This window comes from Kogia breviceps, chromosome 1, assembly GCF_026419965.1.
Source record: "Kogia breviceps isolate mKogBre1 chromosome 1, mKogBre1 haplotype 1, whole genome shotgun sequence".
In the NCBI taxonomy this organism is placed as follows: Eukaryota; Metazoa; Chordata; class Mammalia; order Artiodactyla; family Physeteridae; genus Kogia; species Kogia breviceps.
The window spans coordinates 65,672,393-65,695,344 of NC_081310.1; the positions used below are offsets into that span (position 1 = coordinate 65,672,393).

Here is a 22,952-nt window from a genome sequence, read left to right on the forward strand (position 1 = left end):
TTTCTGTGGCAGTTTCATAGCTCTCAGTTTTCTGCTCTAATCAATAGCCTGTTTATCCCTACCAGGTGTTTTCTGGCCCTTTGGACAAAAGTACATGTCACCTGGCAGCCAGGCTGCCACACACTGTCATGGTTACTGGCTCATGGGGATGTCTGGTAGGGTGTATTTCAGGGAACTAAAGTAGACGAATGTTTCCAGGAAAGGTCTAATGACTTGCAAATAAACTTTGTTTTTTTTACTACTTTGAACTATTAACCATTTGGAGTAGTAAAATTGTCTCTTTATAATATACCTCAATCAGTAGCCATCAATGGAAATAATCTGTTTGTAATTTCATACAGACATTGATATTTTTATTTTTTAATTTTTAAAAGTTAAGTTTTTAATCTGATTTATAATGTTTTAGTTGATTTACAGTGTTGTACAGCAAAGTGATTCAGTCATATATGTATATTTTTTCAAATTCTTTTCCATTATGGTTTAGTACAGGATACTGAATATAGTTCTCTGTGCTATACAGTAGGAGCTTGTTATTTATCTGTGTTATATATAGTTGTTTGTATCTGCTAATCCCAAACTCCTAATTTGTCCCTCCCCCACCCTCTTTCCCCCTTGGTGACCAGAAATTTGTTTTCTTTGTCTGTGAGTCTGTTTATGTTTCATAAATAAGTTGATCTGTGTCATATTTTAGATTCCACATGGAAGTGATATCATATGGTATTTATCTTTCTGACTTACTTCACTTAGTATGATAATCTCTAGGTCCATCTATGTTGCTGCAAATGGCATTATTTAGTTCTTTTTTATGGCTGAGTAGTAGTCCATTGTGTATATACACCACATCTTCTTTATCCATTCATCTGTTGTTAGACACTTAAGTTGCTTCCACGTCTTGGCTATTGTAAATAGTGCTTCTATGAACATTGGGGTGCATGTATCTTTTCAAATTATAGTTTTCTTTGGATATATGCCCAGGAGTGGGATTGCTGGATCATATGGCAACTCTCTTTTTAGTTTTTTAAGGAACCTCCATACTGTTCTCCATAGTGGCTGTACTAATTTACATTCCCACCAACAGTGTAGGAGGGTTCTCTTTTTTCCACATTCTCTCCAGCATTTGTTATTTGCAGACTTTTTAATGATGGCCATTCTGACTGGTATGAGGTGGTACCTCATTACAGTTTTGTTTTGTGATCTATTTTATTCATTTATTTTTTTAAATTTTTATTGGAGTATAGTTGATTTACAGTGTTGTGTTACTTTCAGGTGTACAGCAAAGTGAATCAGTTAAACATATATATCTCTACCCTTTTTTAGATTCTTTTCCCATATAGGTCATTACAGAGTAATGAGTAGAGTTTCCTACCTATACAGTAGGTCCTTATTAGTTATCTATTTTATATATAGTAGTATATATATGTCAATCCCAGTCTCCCAATTTATCTCTCCCCACTTTTTCCCCTGCTGGTAACTATAAGTTTGTTTTCTATATCTGTGACTCTATTTCTGTTTTGTAAATAAGTTCAATTGTACCATTTTTTTAGATTCCATATATAAGTGATATCATATATTTGTCTTTCTCTGTCTGACTTACTTCACTCAGTATGACAATCTCTAGGACCATCCATGTTGCTGCAAATGGCATTATTTTGTTCTTTCTTATGGCCGAGTAATATTCCATTATATATGTACCATATCTTCTTTATCCATTCCTCTGTTGCCTCCTTATAGTGTTGATTTGCATTTCTCTAATAATTAGTGATGTTGAGCATCTTTTCATGTGCCTATTGGCCATCTGTATGTCTTCTTTGGAAAAATATCTATTTAGATTTTCTGCCTATTTTTTTGATTGGGTTGTTTGGTTTTTTGTTATTGAGTTATACAAGCTGTTTGTATATTTTGGAAATTAAGCCCTTGTCAGTCACCTCATTTGCAAATATTTTCTCTCACTCTGTAGGTTGTCTTTTCGTTTTGTTTATCCTTTCCTTTGCTGTGCAAAATCTTATAAGTTTGATTAGGTCCCATTTGTTTATTTTTGCTTTTATTTCTGTTGTCTTGGGCGACTGACCTACCAGATTTCCCAACACTACTTGCTGAAGAGACTGTCTTTTCTCCATTGTGTACTCTTGCCTCCTTTGTCGGAGATTAATTGACCGTAGGTGTGTGGGTTTATTTCTGGGCTCTCTATTCTGATCTGTTGATCCATACAGATACTGTTAGTTTTAATTTATCAGCAGTTAATACTTTCACAACCCCAAATCAAAGTATCTTACTAAAAATCACAAATTTATGCAAAATTTTAACCCCCAAATTTACTAAACATTGTTTGTTGCTAGAAAACTAGCTTCTCTCAATTTTTGTCTAGTTTTTGGTATTTGTTTTGGTGCTTATGAAACTAAATTTATGTGTTGCTTACTTTTAGTTAGATACCGTGTCTTCTCTTGAATGTATCTAGATTGAAAGATAACAGTTGACTGGTAAAAAGTTGCAAAGAAGCTTGGGTGACTATCTTCAAGGTAAGCAGATACTTTTGGGAGGAGAGAGTATATGGAATTACGTAAAAGATGGCCGTTTCTAAGGGAAAAGAAACAAAGTTGGGCTAATATGTATAACAGAAATAATGCTATTCTAGAAACATAATTAAAGAAACCCTGATTTTATGGGGCAGAAAGGAAGGGGAACTAAAGTGATGTGTTAAAAAAGGATATGGGAAGTTCAGGCAAATGCTAAATTATAAGTTCCTTCTAGGCAGTAATTCTATGTTCTTTGAATTTAACATCGCTCTTGCCTTTCCCCTAACACACACTAACATACATAGTGAAATATAACCAATACATTGCTCTTTGCCCAGAAACCTGGTAATCCTTTTTAATAGGTTAATTTTACCTATTAAGGATACATGTGGTTTAGAGGCAAGATTCTTTTTAAAATCCCTATATGCTCACTATAGTAGCCTTGATCCCTCTTAAAAAGAACAGCTTAAAGCTGAGGCTATATTTTCTCAATTCACCACCACTGATTCATTTTTGGCCTTCTAAGATTAGCTCTTTGGGGGAAAATCTGGCAAGAGATTATGGTCTTAATCTTCCTCTTTTGCTTTCTCCCTGTTTTAAGGATCCTATCTACCTCTTTCCTGCACCAAATAGCATCTCTTTCTATTTTCACCGTCTCAAAGATCTGTTTGTGTTTCCCTTTGGGTAATGGGTGGTGGCGGTAGGGAACCGTCCCTGATTCAGAGACGCAGAGGTTGAAAGTACTGTCAGCAGGCAGAAATTCTGTTATTCGGGCAATTAAAAATATTTTCTTTTTGACTTCTTTTGCAGCATTGTTTCATAGCAGAGCAGGGCTTTTACTTATAGCCAGCATATACTTTTTCACATAGACAATAGGACTGTTAGGGTCCCTGAAATCATCTTGTCCATCCCTCATTCTTCTTTCAGAACTTTCCTAACACCATCCCAGACAGTTCCGGACACAGTGGACCTTCAGTTACTGTTTAAACACAGTCTTTGTAATTAGGTGGGCCTGGACTTACATCCTGGCTTGGTTACTTAACTAACTGTGTGACTGTGGTGCTGGGGTGTCCCCCATTTGTAAAATAGAAGTAGTAATCTGTGTCTTTTAGGACTGGTGTGAGGCTTAAATAAGAGACTAAGTGTAGGGCTTCCCTGGTGGCGCAGTGGTTAAGAATCCGCCTGCTGATGCAGGCGACATGGGTTCGTGCCCCGGTCCAGGAAGATCCCACATGCTGTGGAGCGGCTGGGCCCGCGAGCCATGGCCGCTGAGCTGGCGCGTCCGGAACCTGTGCTCCGCAACGGGAGAGGCCACAGCAGTGAGAGGCCTGCATACGGCAAAAAAAAAGAGGATTTCCTATTCTCTCAGTCACCTGTCCCTTCCCTAACAGCCATCCACGGTGGAACTCTTTCCTTTTGTCAAACTTAAATCCTTCTGGTTCCAGCTTACTTAGAGTTATTCTGCTCTAGTTAGAAGCAAAGTTCTTCATAATTATTATGAAGCACTTTTGTAATAAAATGAGAGATGTTATAAAAAGGTGAAAAATACAAAAGTTAAAGTTAAAAGGTAAAGTTTCCCCTTCTTCCTTCTTCTCCATTCTGCTATTGTCTCTCTTAATGGGTCTAGTAAGTGATAAGAGAATAAAGCATCACTTTCCTACTTTTATCTGTATATGTGGGTACCTGGATGTTTGAATATCCACAAGGTATTGAGTTGTCCAAAAAGTTCATTTGGTTTTAAGCAAAAATAAAAGACACGTTTTTCATTTTCACCAAGAATTTTATTAAACAATGTATTCCCTCACCGAACGAACTTTTTGGTCAACCCAATAGACTGCACAGAGGCTATTCAGTACATTCTTGTCAACTTATCTGTTATCTCATTCATCACAGTATGAAATCTGATAGTTCTGATCCTTAAGGGCTTCATGCTTATGAGGTGAGACACAGAGCTAAAGCCTTTACTTTGGGGTGTTTGGGATTGTAAACATATTTCTACTTCTAGCATGATGGTCTCATGCTTTCTGTGGCTAGTTCAGGGCTTTGGTTAGGATTATGGTTTTTCCCAAGTCTTGTTATGGCCTCTGAGTTACCACTCCCTACTTTTTACTAGGTAGGGAGATGAACTTATATCTGTTCTATGCTGACTGCTGGGGTAAAGCTCTGGGTTGAAACAGCTGCTTGTGGCCTGTTATATTCTGGAAAGCAGCTCAGTCAGTCGCAGCTCCCCAATGGAGAGTGTTTGTACCAAGAGTAAAGGGATTTTCTACAATGTAACAAAAAGAGGGAGGTATTTGCCTTAATATGTAATTGACATTTAAGAGTGATAGTTCAGGGAACTGTATAAAAATGAGGAAAAATCAATCCTGTGTAAAAACAGATGGGAAAGACCTCCCATTGCCCTGTGAGTGTGGGCATGGGAGGAGAATTGATAGTGACGATAGGTAGAATACAGAGACAGGGACTGGAGTCGAGGCTGTGTCAGTTGCTGGGCAAAGGCAGGACTCTTACATAGTTATGTACTTCTCTTCTGTGTGATGTAACGAGGCTTCAGAACTATAGGGAAAACAAAGATACTTATGACCTACCTGAGTACGTGATCTTCTTCTGTTTGAACCATCAGTTAAGATAATCATCCTTAGCTATCACTGAGTTTCGGTAATGTGCCATGAGCCGTAGAATAAGGAGTCCTCACCAGTAAGAGCCAATATTCTTAGGAAGTGGTCAGGCTTCAGTGACTGAGCCATTTCTTCTTGGCACTTAAGGTAGTGTCATTTTACATAAAAAACTATTACATAAAATACAGAGCCAGAGAGGTAAATTCTGGTGTTTGCAGAGTAGCAATCTCCTTTTCTATTACATTCTCTTAATCTTGCCAAGAAAATTGATGGTAATATATCAACTTATGTAGATTCGACAGATTTGTGCAGATGGATTCTAAAAGAGAAATCTCTTTAGGAATTTGCTATGACTCAAAATGGGAATTATGGCATACTCTCATGATTCCCTGGGATTCTTCTCCCTTGATTGAGTTAGGAGCAGAATGCTAATTCACTGCTTCATTCTTGGAGTAGATGCAAATAGCAGTTCCAGATAAATGTGAGGGATATGGGTTAAAAATAGAAAATTTTACATAGGATGATTGAAAGTGGTTTTGAGCAAGTAGTAAAGGCATCATTTATTCATCCAGTAATTGCACATTTATTTATTTATTTACTATGACTATTTTTTTGGTCACGCCAAGCAGCAGGTGGAATCTTAGTTCCCCGATCAGGGATCTAACCTGCACCCCTTGCAGTGGAAGCACAGGGTCTTAACCACTGGACCACCAGGGAAGTCCAACCGCACATTTATTTATTGGATGCTTATTAAGTGCCAAACACTGTTCTAAGTGCCAGGAAGGAATACGGCCTTCCATGAAACAGTCTGAGGTCAGTCTTCCCTCTCAGGTGGCCATAATAGGGCCCAGAACGGGGCTTCTCCTCTCTGTGAATTTTTTTCACTCCCTGTCTCCAGGAGACAGTGATGGCTTCCCTTTTTGTTTATAGCCGTCAGGCATGAGTCATCCCTTTGCCGGGAGTATTGCAGAACCACATATCACGTTCCAGTCTAATTTGTACTGCTGCCAGGGTCTCAGCCAGCAGCTCTTTTTGCCTGTCTTCCAACAGTCTTGATAGGACAGTGAGACTGACTGCACAAGTTAATTAACTGGGGAACAGAGAAGAGAGAGCATGGTACTTGTTTTCTATCCATTTTTGTTTAGTACAAGATGTATTTAGGAGTAGACAACTTCTTTCTAGGTGCCAATATACCAGGCAGTACCTACCATCAGAATTCATTTTTGGGGAATTTTTTAAAAATGAAGTATAGTTGATATATAATATTATATGTTACAGGTGTAAAACATAGTGATTCATAATTTTTAAAGGTTATATTCCTTTATAGTTATTATAAAATTTGGGCTATATTCCCTGTATCGTACAATATATCCATGTAGCTTATTTATTTTATACATAGTAGTTCGTACCTCATAACCCCTATCTTGCCCCTCGCTCTTTCCCTCTCCCCACTGGTAACCACTAGTTTGTTCTCTGTATCTGTGAGTCTGTTTCTTTTTTGTTATAGTCACTAGTTTTATTTTTTAGATTGTACATGTAAGTGATGTCATACAGTATTTGTCTTTCTCTGTCTGACTAATTTCACTTAGCATAATGCTCTCCAAGTCCATCCATGTTACTGCAAACGGCCAAATTTTATTCTTTTTATGGCTGAGTAGTATTCCACTGTATGTATATGTATGTGTGTGTGTGTGTATATATATATATATATATATATATATATATATATATGCCATATCTTCTTTATCCACTGAATCCATTTTTAAAAACATGAATTTGCAACTATGAGCAAATAAAGTCAACTGTCCCTTACAAAGGATATTGGTTCTACAAATGGACTTGGCAGCTTTGGCTGATGGTTGTGTTACACACAAAAAATGGTCCTTTGAGGAAAACCTGGAAGTTTATTTTAGAATTTTAAGAAAATCCATCAAATAAACAAGCAGACAAAATTCTTCCTTAAAATATTTCTAAATAACACTTAACTTTGGTTTTGAATATTTAGGCTTTCTTCCCTTACTATTTCTATCATAAGTTTGATTGATTTATACCTTTAAAAATATATATACTTAATACAGAAGTAATTTTTAAAATATTTTTTAAAACCACTGTCATCTATAATTATCTTGTTATAAATTTTCAGTTCTTGGGATTCTCTTCTAGCCTATCTAATTATTATATGTAATTAAAGTGTTGGCATTTAGGCAATTGCATGTTGTACTCTAAACCCTAAAAGTGCTTACTTACCCACTTTTTGAATTTGGCTCATGAAGTGACTGATACTCCAGCAGTGTGACTCAGTATAGTGAAGGGGCTTGTTTTGAATAGCAGGGTGAGTGTCACACTAATCTTCCAATCAGAAAACATTCCATGCAATTCAAGGCACACATGAAACAGCAAATTTCTTCTTGGCCTAGGCTTGGGTAGAAAGCACATGGATTGGGGCTTCCCTGGTGGCGCAGTGGTTGAGAGTCCGCCTGCCGATGCAGAGGACGCGGGTTCGTGCCCCAGTCCGGGAAGATCCCACATGTCGCGGAGCGGCTGGGCCCGTGAGCCATGGCCGTTGAGCCTGCGCGTCCGGAGCCTGTGCTCCGCTACGGGAAAGGCCACAACAGTGAGAGGCCCACGTAATGCAAAAAAAAAAAAAAGAAAGCACATGGATTTATACAGTGTTTGCTCAAATTACAAATGCTGAGATGGTAAAAGCACTTTTAGCTTTAGGGAGTTCAAAGTGGCCAGCCAAATGAAAGTTCTGTGACCTACCTGAGAATAAAATTTATGAGTTCTTTGTTGAGGAAGAAGGTGAGACCTTTGTGCTTTGCTGGAAATAGGAGAGCGCTCTCTCTCTTGTCTGTCCTTCAACACACAGACACACACACACACACACACACAGACACACACACACACACACACACACACTCTACAAGAAACAATAGGCTGGCATTTCCCAGCCCTTTCTTCCTTATCTGGAGGAAATCAAAAAGGAAAAGATCCCAGGTTTTGATTTTTAAAAATCTTTCATCAATAATACCTATTGCTCAAAAAAGGAATAAAAACAGAGTATTAGTCTGAATGAAAATAAACAAATTGCATATCTTAGATTTCAGATAAAGTAAATTTGCAACATCTGATAACTGTTAAGGACACAGACGAGCAGATTTGTGTTGAGTTCTTTCATAACTCTTTAAAATGTACTAGAATTCTGCAAAGGATTGATTTTGAGTCTGCAGACTTTGGAGTTGGTGTGCTTGCAATGGTGATATAGGCACAAGTCTCCAGGTCAACACTTAGGTCTGGAGTGCCAGGCAAAGTAGGCAATTTCAGAGATTTGGAGGAACCTATGCATGGATGGACATACATGCTCTTAAGTGCTTCAAGATCCTTAGGAAAGAAGTAGAACAATAAAAAGAAGCTACTAGCTAGGGAAAGGACCTGTGGAAAGTTGTTTCTAAACCAAAGATCATTCTTGAAAGTCACTTTAGGCGTTGGGTTTATCAGTTATGATTGGATTCCATTGTATGTAACAATTAGAAAAATAGGAGCTTGCTTAAGCAAGACAGAGGTTACTTTTTGTCCCTCACATAAAAGAAGTCTAAAGCTAGGCAGTTGAGGGCTGGTGTGGCAACTCTGCAGTCATCAGAGATCCAAGCTCCCTATTTCTTTCTTTTTTAAAAAATTAATTAATTAATTTAGTTAGTTAGTTATATTTGTCTGCATTGGGTCCTCATTGCTGCACACAGGCTTTCCCCTGTTGCGGCTAGCGGGGGCCACTCCTCGTTGCGGTGCATGGGCCTCTCATTGCAGTGGCCTTTCTTGTTGCAGAGCACAGGCTCTAGGCGTGCAGACATCAGTAGCTGTGGCACGCGGGCTCAGTATTTGTGGCTCGTGGGCTCTAGAGCGCAGGCTCAGTAGTTGTGGCGCACAGGCTTAGTTGCTCCGCAGCACGTGGGATCTTCCCGGACCAGGGCTTGAACCCGAGTCCCCTGCATTGGCAGGCAGATTCCCAACCACTGCGCCACAGAGAAGTCCCCCTATTTCTTTTTGCTTCATCATCCTCAGGGCTGGCTTCTACTCTCACGTTTGCCCAAGGACTGCAGGGTGATGATCACTGCTGCTCTGTCTGTCACATCTGTGCTCCAAGCAAGAAGGGCAAGTCCAAAGGGTGTACTTACTAGTAGAATCAACCCTTTAAAGAGCTTTCCTGTTGCCCCACCCAATATTGGCCACCTCTGTCTATAAAAGACATTGCCTTCCTAATAATGCAGAGGTTAAATATTGGATAGGCAAATCTTAGTCTCTGCCAGACCAAGTGAGCATGAGCATAGAGGTATTCCTGAGACTTAGGTGGCTAAGACTTTGCGATGCCTGCCAACTCCTAGAATAGGACGGTAATGTTTGGCAGATCTAGCCTTTAGTTGGCTGCTTGATTGATTGATTCAACAAAGTTAAGCACTTACTCTGTACTAGGCACTGGAGTTATAGCAGTGAACAAGATAGACATGATCCCTGTCCTAAAAGAGTTTATAGGCTAATGGGAAAAAAATTAGGTTTTAAATAAATAAACTATAAATGTGTTGAACATTAAGAAAAGGAGAAGTAGAGAGTGCTCGGGATTGTGTAATAGGAAAGACTCCCGAGGGGTCTGGCACGATGTATACATTGAGATTTGAAGGACGTTGGGGATTAGCAAGGTTAGAAAGATAGGGATGAGTTAGTCAGTTAGAAAGAGGGGGAGGAATGTTCTAGGCAGATTCACTCCCAGTCTGTTAAGAGTTCTTTCTTCTACTATTTGTCTTATTTCTCCATCAGAGGGAATTAATGGGAGTTTCCAAAGCAACAAAAGGGACAAAATATTCTTTTTTATCTAAAACGGCTAAAAGGACTGCCATACTTTCTACTTACTTGTTTTTTCACTCTCTCTAGACGAGTGCCTGCCTGCATAGGCTGTACCAGGGAGTGTTGGTAACCAAGGAAGGAGGTGGACAAATGATTGGGGCATACCGAAATTCAGTTGCCCCATCATAGATCTGGATTTTGGTCTCAGTGTGGGACTTCGGGGAGGCAAGGATTGGTTCTGACCCTGAAGTGCTGATATGACCCCCTATCCCTTCTAGGAAGTGGACATTGTGGTAGCACCGTGCCAAGGCCTCCGGCCCACAGTGGATGTTCTGGGTGACTTGGTGAATGATTTCTTGCCTGTGATAACCTATGCACTCCACAAAGATGAACTCTCTGAAAGGGAGGAGCAAGAGCTTCAGGAAATCCGAAAGTATTTCTCCTTTCCCATATTCTTTTTCAAAGTGCCGAAGCTGGGCTCGGAGTTAATCAGCTCCTCCACCAGAAGAATGGAGAATGAAAGATCACCACTCCATCGCCAGCTAACTGACCTGGGCTATCTGAGCAGCAGTCACTGTAACTGTGGGACCCCCAGCCAGGACACCAAAGCTCAGAGCATGTTGGTGGAGCAAAGTGAGAAGCTGAGACACTTGAACACATTTTCTCACCAGGTGCTACAGACTCACCTGGTGGACGCAGCCAAGGCCCTGAACCTGGTGCACTGCCGCTGCCTCGACATCTTTATTAACCAGGCCTTTGACATGCAGCGGGACCTGCAGATTACTCCCAAACGTCTAGAATATACACGAAAAAAGGAGAATGAGTTGTACGAATCACTGATGAATATTGCCAACCGAAAGCAGGAGGAAATGAAGGACATGATCGTTGAGACGCTTAACACCATGAAGGAGGAACTTCTGGATGATGCTGCCAACATGGAGTTTAAAGGTAGGTCCTAGAGAACTTGGTAGGGTGCGGGGACTACAGCATCCTCTAACTCTTTTCCAGCTGGAAGTTGAGTCCATTAATTCTGAAGCCCAAAGGAACCTCAGGATCATCTCACCTACCCCCACTGTCATTAGCAGGAGCCCACCTTAAATCATTCAGCCAAGGTGGCCTCTCTTGTTCTGAGAGACCTTCCTGGAAGATTCCACCATCATTCCTTCCTAGGACTATTAGTCCAGCTTTTGGTAAATTCATCCCAATAGTGCCCTTTAGTCTCCAGTTTATATCTGTATCCCCTTGACCTTGATAAACCTGGAGAAGAGATTCTTGAAGAATGTCACTAAGTCATGCTTTAACCCTGGTTCCTTTGGCACGGCCCGTGCTTCTTTGTCGGTTCTTTTTAGTGTGTCATGGTCTCATTTTCTTTTCAGGCTGCTCCTGAGACCTAACTCAGAAGGATTTCCCAAAGTAGCGGTTTTAGCTTTCCTGGCGTTCCCATTCTTCCTGAATGACTGTTAACAAAACTGGGCCAAATGCTTAGTCTGGTCTTTTGGTGTCTGAGATTTAGATGCTACTGACTTTGTATACTGACTTCTGCATGAACATTAGCTCTACTACCTATTAATTAAAGTACGTGGTTTGCAAGTTACCCTTTAGGTTCTCAGTCATGGCTATGCATCCAAATAACCTGGGAGGCTTTTTGAAAATGTAGATGATGCTTGAGACCATTAAAGACCACTCCAGACCTACTAATCAGCATTTCTGAAATGGGACCTAGCATCAGTTTTTTTGTTTTTGGTTTTTTTTCTAAAACAACCTCCGTAGGTGGATTCTGCTTATTGCCATTTTCTAGATGAGGAAACTCAGGCTTAGACAGGTTAAGTAGTTTGCTCATGGTCACACAGTTACTAAATAGTAGAGGCAGAATTTGAATCTAGACAGTCTGATTCCTGAGCCCATACTCTTTTTTTTAAATTTATTTATTTATTTATTTATTTATTTATTTTAACATCTTTATTGGAGTATAATTGTTTTACAATAGTGTGTTAGTTTTCCCTCTACAACAAACTGAATCAGTTATACATACACACATGCTCCCCCATCTCCTCCCTCTTGCATCACGCTGAGCCCATACTCTTAATTTCCATGCCTTACTGCTTCTTAATCTGTTCCCAGTTACCGATGCTACCATCTTCCTGGGAACCAGCTTCAAAACCTCAGCATGGGGACTTCCCTGGTGGCCCAGTGGTTAAGACTCTGCGCTTCCAATGCAGGGGGAACGGGTTTGATCCCTGGTCGGGGAGCTAAGATCCCACGTGCTACGTGGCTCGACCAAATAAAAAAAAAAAAATTTTTTAAGTAAAAAAAAAAGTCTTAAACAAACAAACAAAAACCTCAGCATGGTCTTTAACTGTTTTCTTTCTCTCGTCCCCCTATCCAGTCAGTCTCTAAGTCCTGCTGAGTCTTCTTCCCTATTTCATATATACCTTTGCTTCTCTATTCCTTCCTCTTTAGTCTAACTGAACTATTGTCACCTGACTGATCTCACTGACATCTTTCTCTCCTTTCTCCAATTCATCTTGTTGGCTCTATTTCTACAGACTGAGTTAAGACTCCTTAGCCTAGCATTCAAGATCTTCCAAAGCCTAACCCTTTCCAACTTTCTCAGTCTTATTTCCCACTATGCACCTTCCTGTAATTTCTTTTTTGGTTGGTCTCAACTGCTTCCTGTCCTCTGTATGCTTCCTTTACTTTTTTTTTTTTTTTTTTTGCTTATGCCCTGCCCTAAACCTGAATGTCTTTTATTTGTGAATTTTCAAATCCTACCTAACCTTCAAGGCCTCTTCCAAATAACATTTTTCATGAAGTTGTTTTTAATTTTCTTAGCTAATAATGATCGCAGTTCATCTGAACTCCCATAGAATTTCATCTGGAACTGAAATTTCTGGTGTATTTAACTTTTTATCTTATTATTACAATTATTTATGTTCCCCTATTTTCTAAAATCCTAGAAATGAAGAAGAGGATCTGGGTCTTTATTCATCACTATATCCCTTGTAGCAAATAACAGAGTCTGTATATAGTATATCCTTGGAGAATGAATGAGTGTGTGAGTGATGGTATGTTTGTCACACTTATAGATACAAAGGAAATATACTTTAGTAAGCATAACATGCTTGATTTCTTATAGGTCTTTCTAAAGATGAACAGAGATACCTCTTTGGTGAATTCCCATTGTAGGGAGGAGTTGCTGAGAAGTGCTCACTTGCAGTGTAAATCCTAGGAAATCTTCTGAATGTTTAATTTAATTCAGTGCCTGAATAAAAGACACTGGCGCATCAATGCCAGCATCAGAGTAGACATGATAAAGGGTTGTCAGGGCAGGTAGGTTGAACAGTCAATGAAACGTTTGATTGTCTATCATGTACCAGGTATACGATGTTTGGTACCTGGGACACAGTGGTTAGCTCAGATGTGGAGTAACTGGGAACAAGTAGATCAAACGTCTGGATCTGTTAACTACATCATGGACTTGTGGTTCTGCTTACCTAGTTGGCTACATCTTAGACAGGACTTACGTGCTGCTTCTTACCTTGTTCTAATACATTCTGGGTATACTTGAGGCAATGACAAGTAGATTTAGCAGAGAGCTGCTACATATCCTGTGGAGCCAGATTTTTATTTGTTTTACAATAAAGGTAGGGCTTCCCTGGTGGCACAGTGGTTGAGAATCCGCCTGCCGATGCAGGGGACACGGGTTCGTGCCCCGGTCCGGGAAGATCCCACATGCTGCAGAGCGGCTGGGCTCGTGAGCCATGGCCGCTGAGCCTGCGCGTCCGGAGCCTGTGCTCCACAACGGGAGAGGCCACAGCAGTGAGAGGCCCGCGTACTCGGAAAAATAAAAAAATTTAAAAAATAAAAAATAAAATAAAATAAAATAAAATAAAGGTAATACATGCACACTAGGTATCATGACATACATACTTTTTAAAAAAATTTTTGGCTACGATCGGTCTTCGTCGCTGCACATGGGCTCCCTCTAGTTGCAGAGAGCGGGGGCCACTCCTCGTTGCGGTGGGCAGGCTCTAGGCGTGCAGGCTTCAGCAGCTGTGGCCCGGGGGCCCAGTAGTTGTGGCTCGCGGGCTCCAGATCTCAGGCTCAGCAGCTGTGGCGCACGGGCCCAGCTGCCCTGCGCCATGTGGGATCCTCCCGGACCAGGGCCTGAACCCGTGTCCCCTGCATTGACAGGCGGATTCTCAACCACTGCACCACCAGGGAAGTCCCATGACATACATACTTTATAAATTATTTATTTTTTGAAAAGATAATACCTATAAACATAGTACTTTACTCAAAGGTAGAAGGATACTGTCTCCTAGTCATCTAGTTTTCCTCTATATGTTCTTCTGCCCTTGCTTTTTCACTTACCCCGTATCTTAGAGATCTTTCCATAAATGTGCAGAGAAATTTGTCTTCTTCTAATGGATATACCTTAATTTGTTTAACTGTTCCCCTACTACTGGATATGTAGGCTGTTTCTTGCTTTCTTTTTTTTTTTTTTTTTTTTTTTTTTTGTGGTATATGGGCCTCTCACTGTTGTGGCCTCTCCCGTTGCGGAGCACAGGCTCCGGATGCACAAGTTCAGCGGCCATGGCTCACGGACCCAGCCACTCCGCGGCATGTGGGATCTTCCCAGACCGGGTCACGAACCCGTGTCCCCTGCATCGGCAGGCGGATTCTCAACCACTGCGCCACCAGGGAAGCCCTTGCTTTCTTTTTTTAAAAAAATAAATTTATTTATTTATTTTTGGCTGCATTGGGTCTTTGTTGCTGTGCGTGAGCTCTCTCTAGTTGTGGCGAGTGGGGGCCACTCTTCGTTGTGGTGCATGGGCCTCTCATTGCGGTGGCCTCTCCTGTTGCAGAGCATGGGCTCCAGGCGCACAGACCTCAGCAGTTGTAGCACACGGGCTCAGTAGTTGTGGCTTGTGGGCTCCAGAGTGCAGGTTCGGTAGTTGTGGCTCACGGGCCCAGCTGCTCCACAGCCATGTGGGATCGTCCCGGAGCAGGGCTCGAACCTGGGTCCCCTGCATTGGCAGGCGGATTCTAATCCACTGAGCCACCAGGGAAGCCCCTTTCTTCCTTTCTTTCTTCCTTCCTTCCTTCTTTCCTTCCTTCCTTCCTTCTTTCTCTTCCTCCCTTTCTTTCTTTCTTTCTCTTTCTTTCTTTCTTTCTTTCTTTCTTTCTTTCTTTCTTTCTTTCTTTCTTTCTTTCTTTCTTTCTTTCTTTCTCAGAGTATACTGCATTGATCATCATTGTGCATGCATGTATTTGAGACTTGTAAGTGTATATTTCTAGAAAAATAATTCCTAGAAGCAGAAACAATAGTTGGGTCAAAGGGTGTATTGATTTCTTTTGTTTGTTGGTTGGTTAGCTTAAATTTTCGATAGATATTTCCAAATTTCTTCCAAAGAGGTGGTACCAATATAAGTTTCTAACATTAGAGAGGGCCTTTTTAGGAGTGGAGTTTTTATAGGTGATTTGTCTTCTCTTAAGTTCTTATGTCCTCTGGTTTGCAAAACAGACTTTTCTAATCCTGACAGCTAATAGCATAGTGGGGACAACGTTCCAGTTTTACTTTTTATTTCTCTAGTAGTTGATTAAAATTGAATTCTTGACTCTTGGATTTTTCTCATTAATATGCTAGGAAGTGTGAATTATTACAAAGATCGGAGGCTTTGGAATCCATGAGCTTTGGGTTCAGATGCTGTATTACTTCCTAACTGTACCATCCCTTCCCAGTGCCTACTTTATTCTCTCTTTGAGGCTTTTTCCTGACATATAAAATATAACCAGTAATATACCCCTGACAGTGTTTTGTTGTTGGGATTAAATTAGATTACATATGAAAAATACTTACTGTGCATTTCAAATAGTCTGCAGTCAATAAATGTTGTTCCCCCTATAATCTATAAATGTGATATAAGAGCTGACAAAATCAATAGGTTCATTCTGTACACAGTTGCTCCTTCTCACGATTCTTAGATGCCTTAAGTAGTTGAGGATTGCATGGCCCATAGTCATACTGAGAGTCAGTTTGTCAGCCATATGCGTTTAGTAGCTGTTGTTCATGGTAGCTCCTTGGGTCTGACTTGGGAGCTGCCTTTATTCAGTGTGCCTGCCCCTTCCCCTCACAGCCAACTAGCTTTTTGCTCTGCCTCCATAGATGTCATTGTCCCTGAGAATGGAGAACCAGTGGGCACCAGAGAGATCAAATGCTGCATCCGACAGATCCAGGAACTCATCATCTCCCGGCTTAATCAAGCAGTGGCTAACAAGCTGATCAGCTCTGTGGATTACCTACGTGAGAGCTTCGTCGGAACCCTGGAACGGTGTCTGCAGAGCCTGGAGAAGTCTCAGGATGTCTCGGTTCACATCACCAGTAACTATCTCAAACAGGTACTCAAAGGGTAGTTAAGAGCGTGTCACAGATAACACATGAAACAGAATCCACCCACGAACCCAGCTTCAAGTTAGTCAAGAATTTCCCTTTCAGCTTTTTGCCAGTCCAGTTTGAATTTTATTTTGTTTTCCTGTCTCATGACCACTGCCTGTGGGATGTGCTTGTGAACTGTTAAATTGCAGTTAAGTCAATGAGCAAGAAGATGAAGATGAAGTAAAGGAGCCCAAATAGTCACCAAATATAGATGATCAGCCTGCATTGACTCTGCACATATACTGAGGGATAGATTTGGGAACCTTGAAACTGGACCATGTTCTTGAAATAAATATAATTTATTGCATTTTTAATTAGCCACTCTACTCAGGGAATATTGACTTTCATTTGTATACTCTCTTTCAGATCTTAAATGCTGCCTATCATGTTGAAGTCACATTTCACTCAGGGTCCTCAGTTACAAGGATGCTGTGGGAGCAAATCAAACAGGTAGAGGTTGTTTAGGGAAGTGTTTTTCAGCCCCTAGTTGGCTTAGGTGAATCTTGGTCACTCCAACAGAAACTGATGTCTAGGATGTCTGTTCTAAACAAACTGATGTCTGTCAGGGCAGGTGGCCATTTGTCCTGGTTTGCCTGCCTGGGAGAATCCTGGTTTATGCCTGTTCTGAAATAATTATTAACAGTGCCCCCTTTAACTCTTAAAGGTGATGTGTCTAAATGATATTTTATGGAGCCATAAAACCCTGCTTCTGTAGCTCCTTCATATTTCTTTTTCCCAACCTAAGTGTTTTCTCAGAACCAGGCTTTGTTGCCAGAGGCCATGAGTGTGGTTTCCTTTCTGATGTTGCATCTGACTCTTACGTAGAGTTATTTGCTGTATTTAGAAGGGGATTTTATCAGGCACCCCCAGTACTGAATGTAATGTATTGATGTGTGAGCATGCAGACTAGGCCTAGTGTTCTTTGATGCTTTCCGTTGGGCTGAGCCCCGATTTTGAGGTAGATGGAATTGGAGAGGAGTGCTGGCCTTCATACAGCTCGTATCTTAAGATCCTGGCCTAATGAGTGGGTAACCCAGAGAGGGAGGGGTGTTGGTTCTTCCTAGTGGTTCCTGTCTCCCATCCCTCAGTGTTCTCACTGTCCTCATCCTGACAGATCATCCAGCGCATCACATGGGTGAGCCCACCTGCCATCACACTAGAGTGGAAGAGAAAGGTGGCCCAGGAAGCCATTGAGAGCCTCAGTGCCTCCAAGTTGGCCAAAAGCATTTGCAGCCAATTCCGGACTCGGCTCAACAGTTCTCATGAGGCCTTTGCAGCCTCCTTGCGGCAGGTGGGTATATAGGAAAGGACATACAGCTGGATCAATCGGAGAGGAACCTCACCCACTGTGGAATGTTTTGTCTACTGCTGTCTACATAATTTTTTAAAAATCGTCAGTATATTTCCTTTCTATTCTGTTAAAGGATAATACTAAGTTACAGGTTGTTTCATCAGTAAATTTTTCATGTGGATATTTTTCTAACTCTAGAGAGAATGGAGGGAACTCAATGTCTCCCCACTTCACTGAGTGAGGAATGAAAATCGAGGGGTAGGAATTTTATATGAGTTTTTATAGTATTTTAGGAATGAGTGACAGAAAGGGATGACATTCCAACTTCCATAGTAGTTTGCAGTTATGTGACATCTGCTTATCCCTTTGGGGTGTGCACGTGTGCATGTGTACATGTGTGTGGAGGGATGGGTGGGTAGATGTGATTATGCATCCAGGAAGAAGAAGTATTACTTAATGAATGCTCACTATCTGCCAATCTCTGAGCTATGTTACATATATCTTATTTAATTCTCACAGGTATCCTCATGAGGTAGATATTATTATCCCTATATAATAAGTGAGGAAGCCAAAGCTGGGGACCTGATAAGTCATATTTCTTCTTCTTTTTCCTTCCCAGCTGGAAGCTGGCCACTCAGGCCGGTTGGAGAAAACTGAAGATCTATGGCTGAAGGTTCGGAAAGATCATGCTCCCCGCCTGGCCCGCCTTTCGCTGGAAAGCCGTTCTTTACAGGATGTCTTGCTGCATCGTGAGTCCTTATTTTTTTTTCCCTAGTAAATTGGAGGAGGAAGATTCTGGATACCTGACATCCTCATGTCCAACCCTGGAGAATCCCAGCGTCTAAAGCTGCTTCCTTGCGAAGCTGCCTAAACACCCATTGATGTATTTTTGAATTTCTGATGAAGTCTCTTTGGTCCTGCTATTTATATAGTTCAAATAACACAATCAAAGTTTATTTAAATTAAACCAGTTAGTTTACTATTGGTTTAGGAAACATCCAGATTTCTTCCCCTGGCATAGTTATGACTTCCTGCTTCTAGGCAGGTCCATGTCTAAGAATCTTAGGGAGGTTGCCCAGCAAGTTCCCATCCTTCCTGCCTTATCTCTGTCTCTGTACCTTATAGGTAAACCTAAACTGGGACAGGAACTGGGCCGGGGCCAGTATGGTGTGGTGTACCTGTGTGACAACTGGGGGGGACACTTCCCTTGTGCCCTCAAGTCGGTTGTCCCTCCAGATGAGAAGCACTGGAATGACCTAGCTTTGGAGTTCCACTACATGAGGTAGGTTCTGGTCTCATTCATCTTTGTGGGGAACTATCCAGAGAAGAAGCTAGAAGCCCGGTATAAATTTTATACCAAGAGCTATAGTATACCTTGTCTCTCCATTCCTATGTCTCAAAATGTTGTAGACCAGTATTCCAGTGTCTGGCCCAGAAATGTGCTCTCTTCAAGGCCTTTCCTGCCTTTACCTGCCCTTTCCTCACCATCCTAATTTCTCAGACCCATCCTTCCCTTTCTTCCTTAGTCCTTAAGGCCTGTCAGTTTTTAGATTCCCTAATTCTCTGTCCTCATTAGAGAGGCCATTCTCTTTGCCCTCTCTCTGTACTGAGAGCTATTACCTCTGGGCCTGGACTATGCACGGTCTCAGAGTTATTTCTTCCACTATAGTGACATGCTATGCAAGGTTAGCTCTAGCCCAGACCTTTCCGCTTCTCACCAGGTCTCTGCCGAAGCATGAGCGACTGGTGGATCTGCACGGTTCCGTCATCGACTATAACTATGGTGGTGGCTCCAGCATCGCTGTGCTGCTCATTATGGAGCGGCTGCACCGGGACCTCTACAGTGGGCTGAAGGTGAGGCAGGGCGAGGAACAAGTGACGTCCAGCTGGCAGCCAGATCCGCAGGTTCCTTTCTGGCCTTTCCTCCTTTCTTCTTTATTCAGAGCCTCTAGCTCTCATAAGACAGTGTTGGAGTAATCAAGCTTTATTACCTTCATTTCCAAAAACCTAAAAAATGTCTCAGAACATGTTTTTTTGCCCAGTTTATATCCAGAATACTGCAGTTCACCACTTTTACCTCTCGTGGTAGTGTAAAAATCTAGACTACACAGAAGAGCAGAAGCTTCCTATAACTCTGCTATTCTTTCTCTTTTTTTGTTCTCAGTGAATTAAGCTAGTTTTTGTTGTCAACAAATATTTATTAGTGACTACTTTGTACAAGGCCCTGTATTAAGCAACATAAGGGGATATCAAAAAGTATAATTGGCCAGGGGCTTTTAAAAGAATTGTAGGGACTTCCCTGGTGGCACAATGGTTAAGAATCAGCCTGCCAGTGCAGGGGACACGGATTCGATCCCTGGTCTGGGAAGATCCCACATGCCGCGGAGCAACTAAGCCCCCACGCCACAATTGCTGAGCCCATGTGCTGCAACTACTGAAGCCTGTGTGCCTAGAGCCCGTGCTCTGCAACAAGAGAAGCCACCGCAATGAGAAGCCCGCGCACCACAATGAAGAGTAGCCCCTGCTCACCACAACTAGAGCAAGCCCGCACGTAGCAATGAAGACCCAACATAGCCAAAAATAAATTTTAAAAAAATTTTTTAAAATTAAATAAAATAAAATAATTGTGGTCAGTGAATATTTCATGAACAGGTGGCATTTGAGTTGGATAATTGAACCCTGATGGGTAAAATTTGGGCAGATGGAAAGAAGAGGTCATACCAGGGGGAAGGAATAGCTTAGTGCCCAGAACATTTGAAGGACACTGACTGTTGGAGCAGCTGGTTCATGTGGGGAATAGAGGGGAGATAATATGCAAAGAAACGTTGGGAACAAATTATAGAAGACCAAAAATGTTAAGAGTTCCATAGCATTCAAATTCTGCTGTAGACAGTGAGAAGCGAAAGATTTTGAATGAAGGTGAAATACCCTCGGTTGAATGTTGAGTTCCCCTCATCTAAAACAGCCACCAGCAGGGAAATAGAGAGGTTTCTTTTGTTTGTCCTCTACATTGGAGCTGGAAAAGCTAACCCCGGAGTATCTGGTAGGTCCCTTCTCACAGGTGCCTCTTGTACCAGTTTATATGGAATAAGACAGGAGAATCCTTAGAAATGCTTGCAGGAGCCATGAGAAATCCATACGGTGAAAAAAATGACTCTGCAAGTAGCTTTCCTTCTTCATTTCAGGGGAGTTAAGCTAAGCACCATGTGATGCTTTTCCATAAGGGGGTTAGAGAACCATATATGGGCTTTTGGATGAGTGATATAACATTCTCCAGAATTCAAAAGACCCTAAATTGGAGGCTTGGTAGAAGTAAGATGAGTGACTTTGGTATTTGAATCTGTAAAACCAAAGGCTAACCAGTCGTACAAAGCAATGGAAGTAAATCTGCCTGAGAGTCCTAGAAATACTCAGTTTGAGCCTCTAAGGCAGTTCTAGAGTTTGTTCGGGGTTAGAGATGCACTCATGCCTTCAGGCGTTTGGTTGTGGCTCTGCTAGTCACATCTGGGGATCATCCAGCTGGCCTAAGTGCTGCCTCCAAGGGATTTGATCTGGCCCTTATGGCTTGCCCTTTCTTGCTTTTCCTTTATTTCCCTCTCCTAACTGCCTTCTTCTTCCCTTATTCTCATTCACTTTTCTGTCCTTGTGTACCCTAGTGTCGTCAGTCTTTCAGTATCTCACAGAAGGAACACTTCGTTGGTATAAGCAAGTTGGATTGAGGAGTTGTCTTCTTAGTGACAAGTAAACCCTTTTGTCTCCCCAAGGCTGGGCTGACCCTGGAGACCCGTTTGCAGATAGCACTAGATGTGGTGGAAGGAATCCGCTTCCTGCACAGCCAGGGACTTGTCCACCGTGATATCAAACTGAAAAATGTGCTGGTGAGTAAGAGCTGTTTCCCCAAGATAACTCCCTGTCTCTATGTGTAAGTGACCTTTGGAAGGAGGTACACATAAATGTAAATTCGGTCACAGGAAAAGACTGTGACCAGTTAACAGCAGAGTGGATGATGGTATCTTGGACTTGAAGCTTAGGGAGGAGTTGCATCATAGGCCTAGCTTATATTGCTTAAGATTTTTTCTCCCAACACTGTTGAGAAAATTTTAACTTACAGAAAAGCTAAAAGAGTGGTACAATGAAGACCCACATACTGTTCACCCAGATTCATATTCTCTTTCCTAGTGTATTCTCTTTGTTTCTGTCTCTCTCTTTCTTCACACACACACACTTTTTTTTTTTTTTTTTTTTTTTTTTTTGCGGTACGCGGGCCTCTCACTGTTGTGGCCTCTCCCGTTGCGGAGCACAGACTCCAGACGCGCAGGCTCAACGGCCATGGCTCACGGGCCCAGCTGCTCTGCGGCATGTGGGATCTTCCCGGACCGGGGCACGAACCCATGTCCCCTGCATCGGCAGGTGGATTCTCAACCACTGCGCCACCAGGGAAGCCCACACACACACTTTTTACTGAACTATATGAGAGTAACTTGCAGATAAAACTTTACTCCTATATACTTCAGCTTGTATCTTCTAAGGAAAAGGACATTCTTCTACTTAATTAAAATGCCATTATTCACACCCAAGAAGTTTAAATTGTTACAATATTATTAGTTAATACACAGTCTATATTAACATTTTCCAGTTGTCCCAAATATGTTCAACTATCCCAAATATGGTCTATTTGTTTGTTTAGCCCAGGATCCAATCCAAGGATCATACAGTGCATTTTGTCATGTTTCTTTAGCCTCTTAATCTAGAATAGTCCTGCCTTTTTTTGCTTTTGTGACATTGATATTTTTGAGGATTCCAGGTCTTGTTATTGCTTAGGGTTTGAGATGCTGGATGAGGACTGAGATGGGTAAACACACCTTAAAAGGTAGGATAGTCATGAACCTACCAGTCCTGTTATCTAAATTATAAAGAATCTTTTGACATACTCCTTTTGAAAATATATTGGATTATCATTGAAGTGTCTCTGGCAACACTTAAATGATATATAAAGAGGGCTTCCCTGGTGGCTCAGTGGTTGAGAATCCGCCTGCCAGTGCAGGGGACACAGGTTTGAGCACTGGTCTGGGAAGATCCCACATGCCGTGGAGCAACTAAGCCTGCGAGCCACAACTACTGAGCCCACGTGCCACAAGTACTGAAGTCTGTGTGCCTAGAGCCCGTGCTCTGAAACAAAGGAAGCCACCACAATGAGAAGCCCACGCACCACAACGAAGAGTAGCCCCCACTCGCCACAACTAGAGAAAGCCCAT

The 22,952-nt window shown here is 41.6% G+C and overlaps 1 protein-coding gene across 3 annotated transcripts in view; it reads left to right on the forward strand.

Annotated features, from left to right (window-relative positions):
- Window positions 1-22,952, forward strand: part of DSTYK (dual serine/threonine and tyrosine protein kinase) — a 57,296-nt gene that overhangs the window by 27,395 nt on the left and 6,949 nt on the right. For 2 of the 3 annotated variants that reach the window (XM_059057559.2, XM_067033337.1), the window contains exons 3-10: window positions 10,246-10,915; window positions 16,137-16,369; window positions 16,773-16,856; window positions 17,521-17,697; window positions 18,317-18,446; window positions 18,823-18,979; window positions 19,419-19,551; window positions 21,462-21,575. In XM_059057559.2, coding sequence (XP_058913542.1) covers window positions 10,246-10,915; window positions 16,137-16,369; window positions 16,773-16,856; window positions 17,521-17,697; window positions 18,317-18,446; window positions 18,823-18,979; window positions 19,419-19,551; window positions 21,462-21,575 — 1,698 coding nt within the window. The remainder of the gene's footprint in view (window positions 1-10,245; window positions 10,916-16,136; window positions 16,370-16,772; window positions 16,857-17,520; window positions 17,698-18,316; window positions 18,447-18,822; window positions 18,980-19,418; window positions 19,552-21,461; window positions 21,576-22,952) is intronic. The other variant, XM_067033338.1, reaches the window with a different exon arrangement.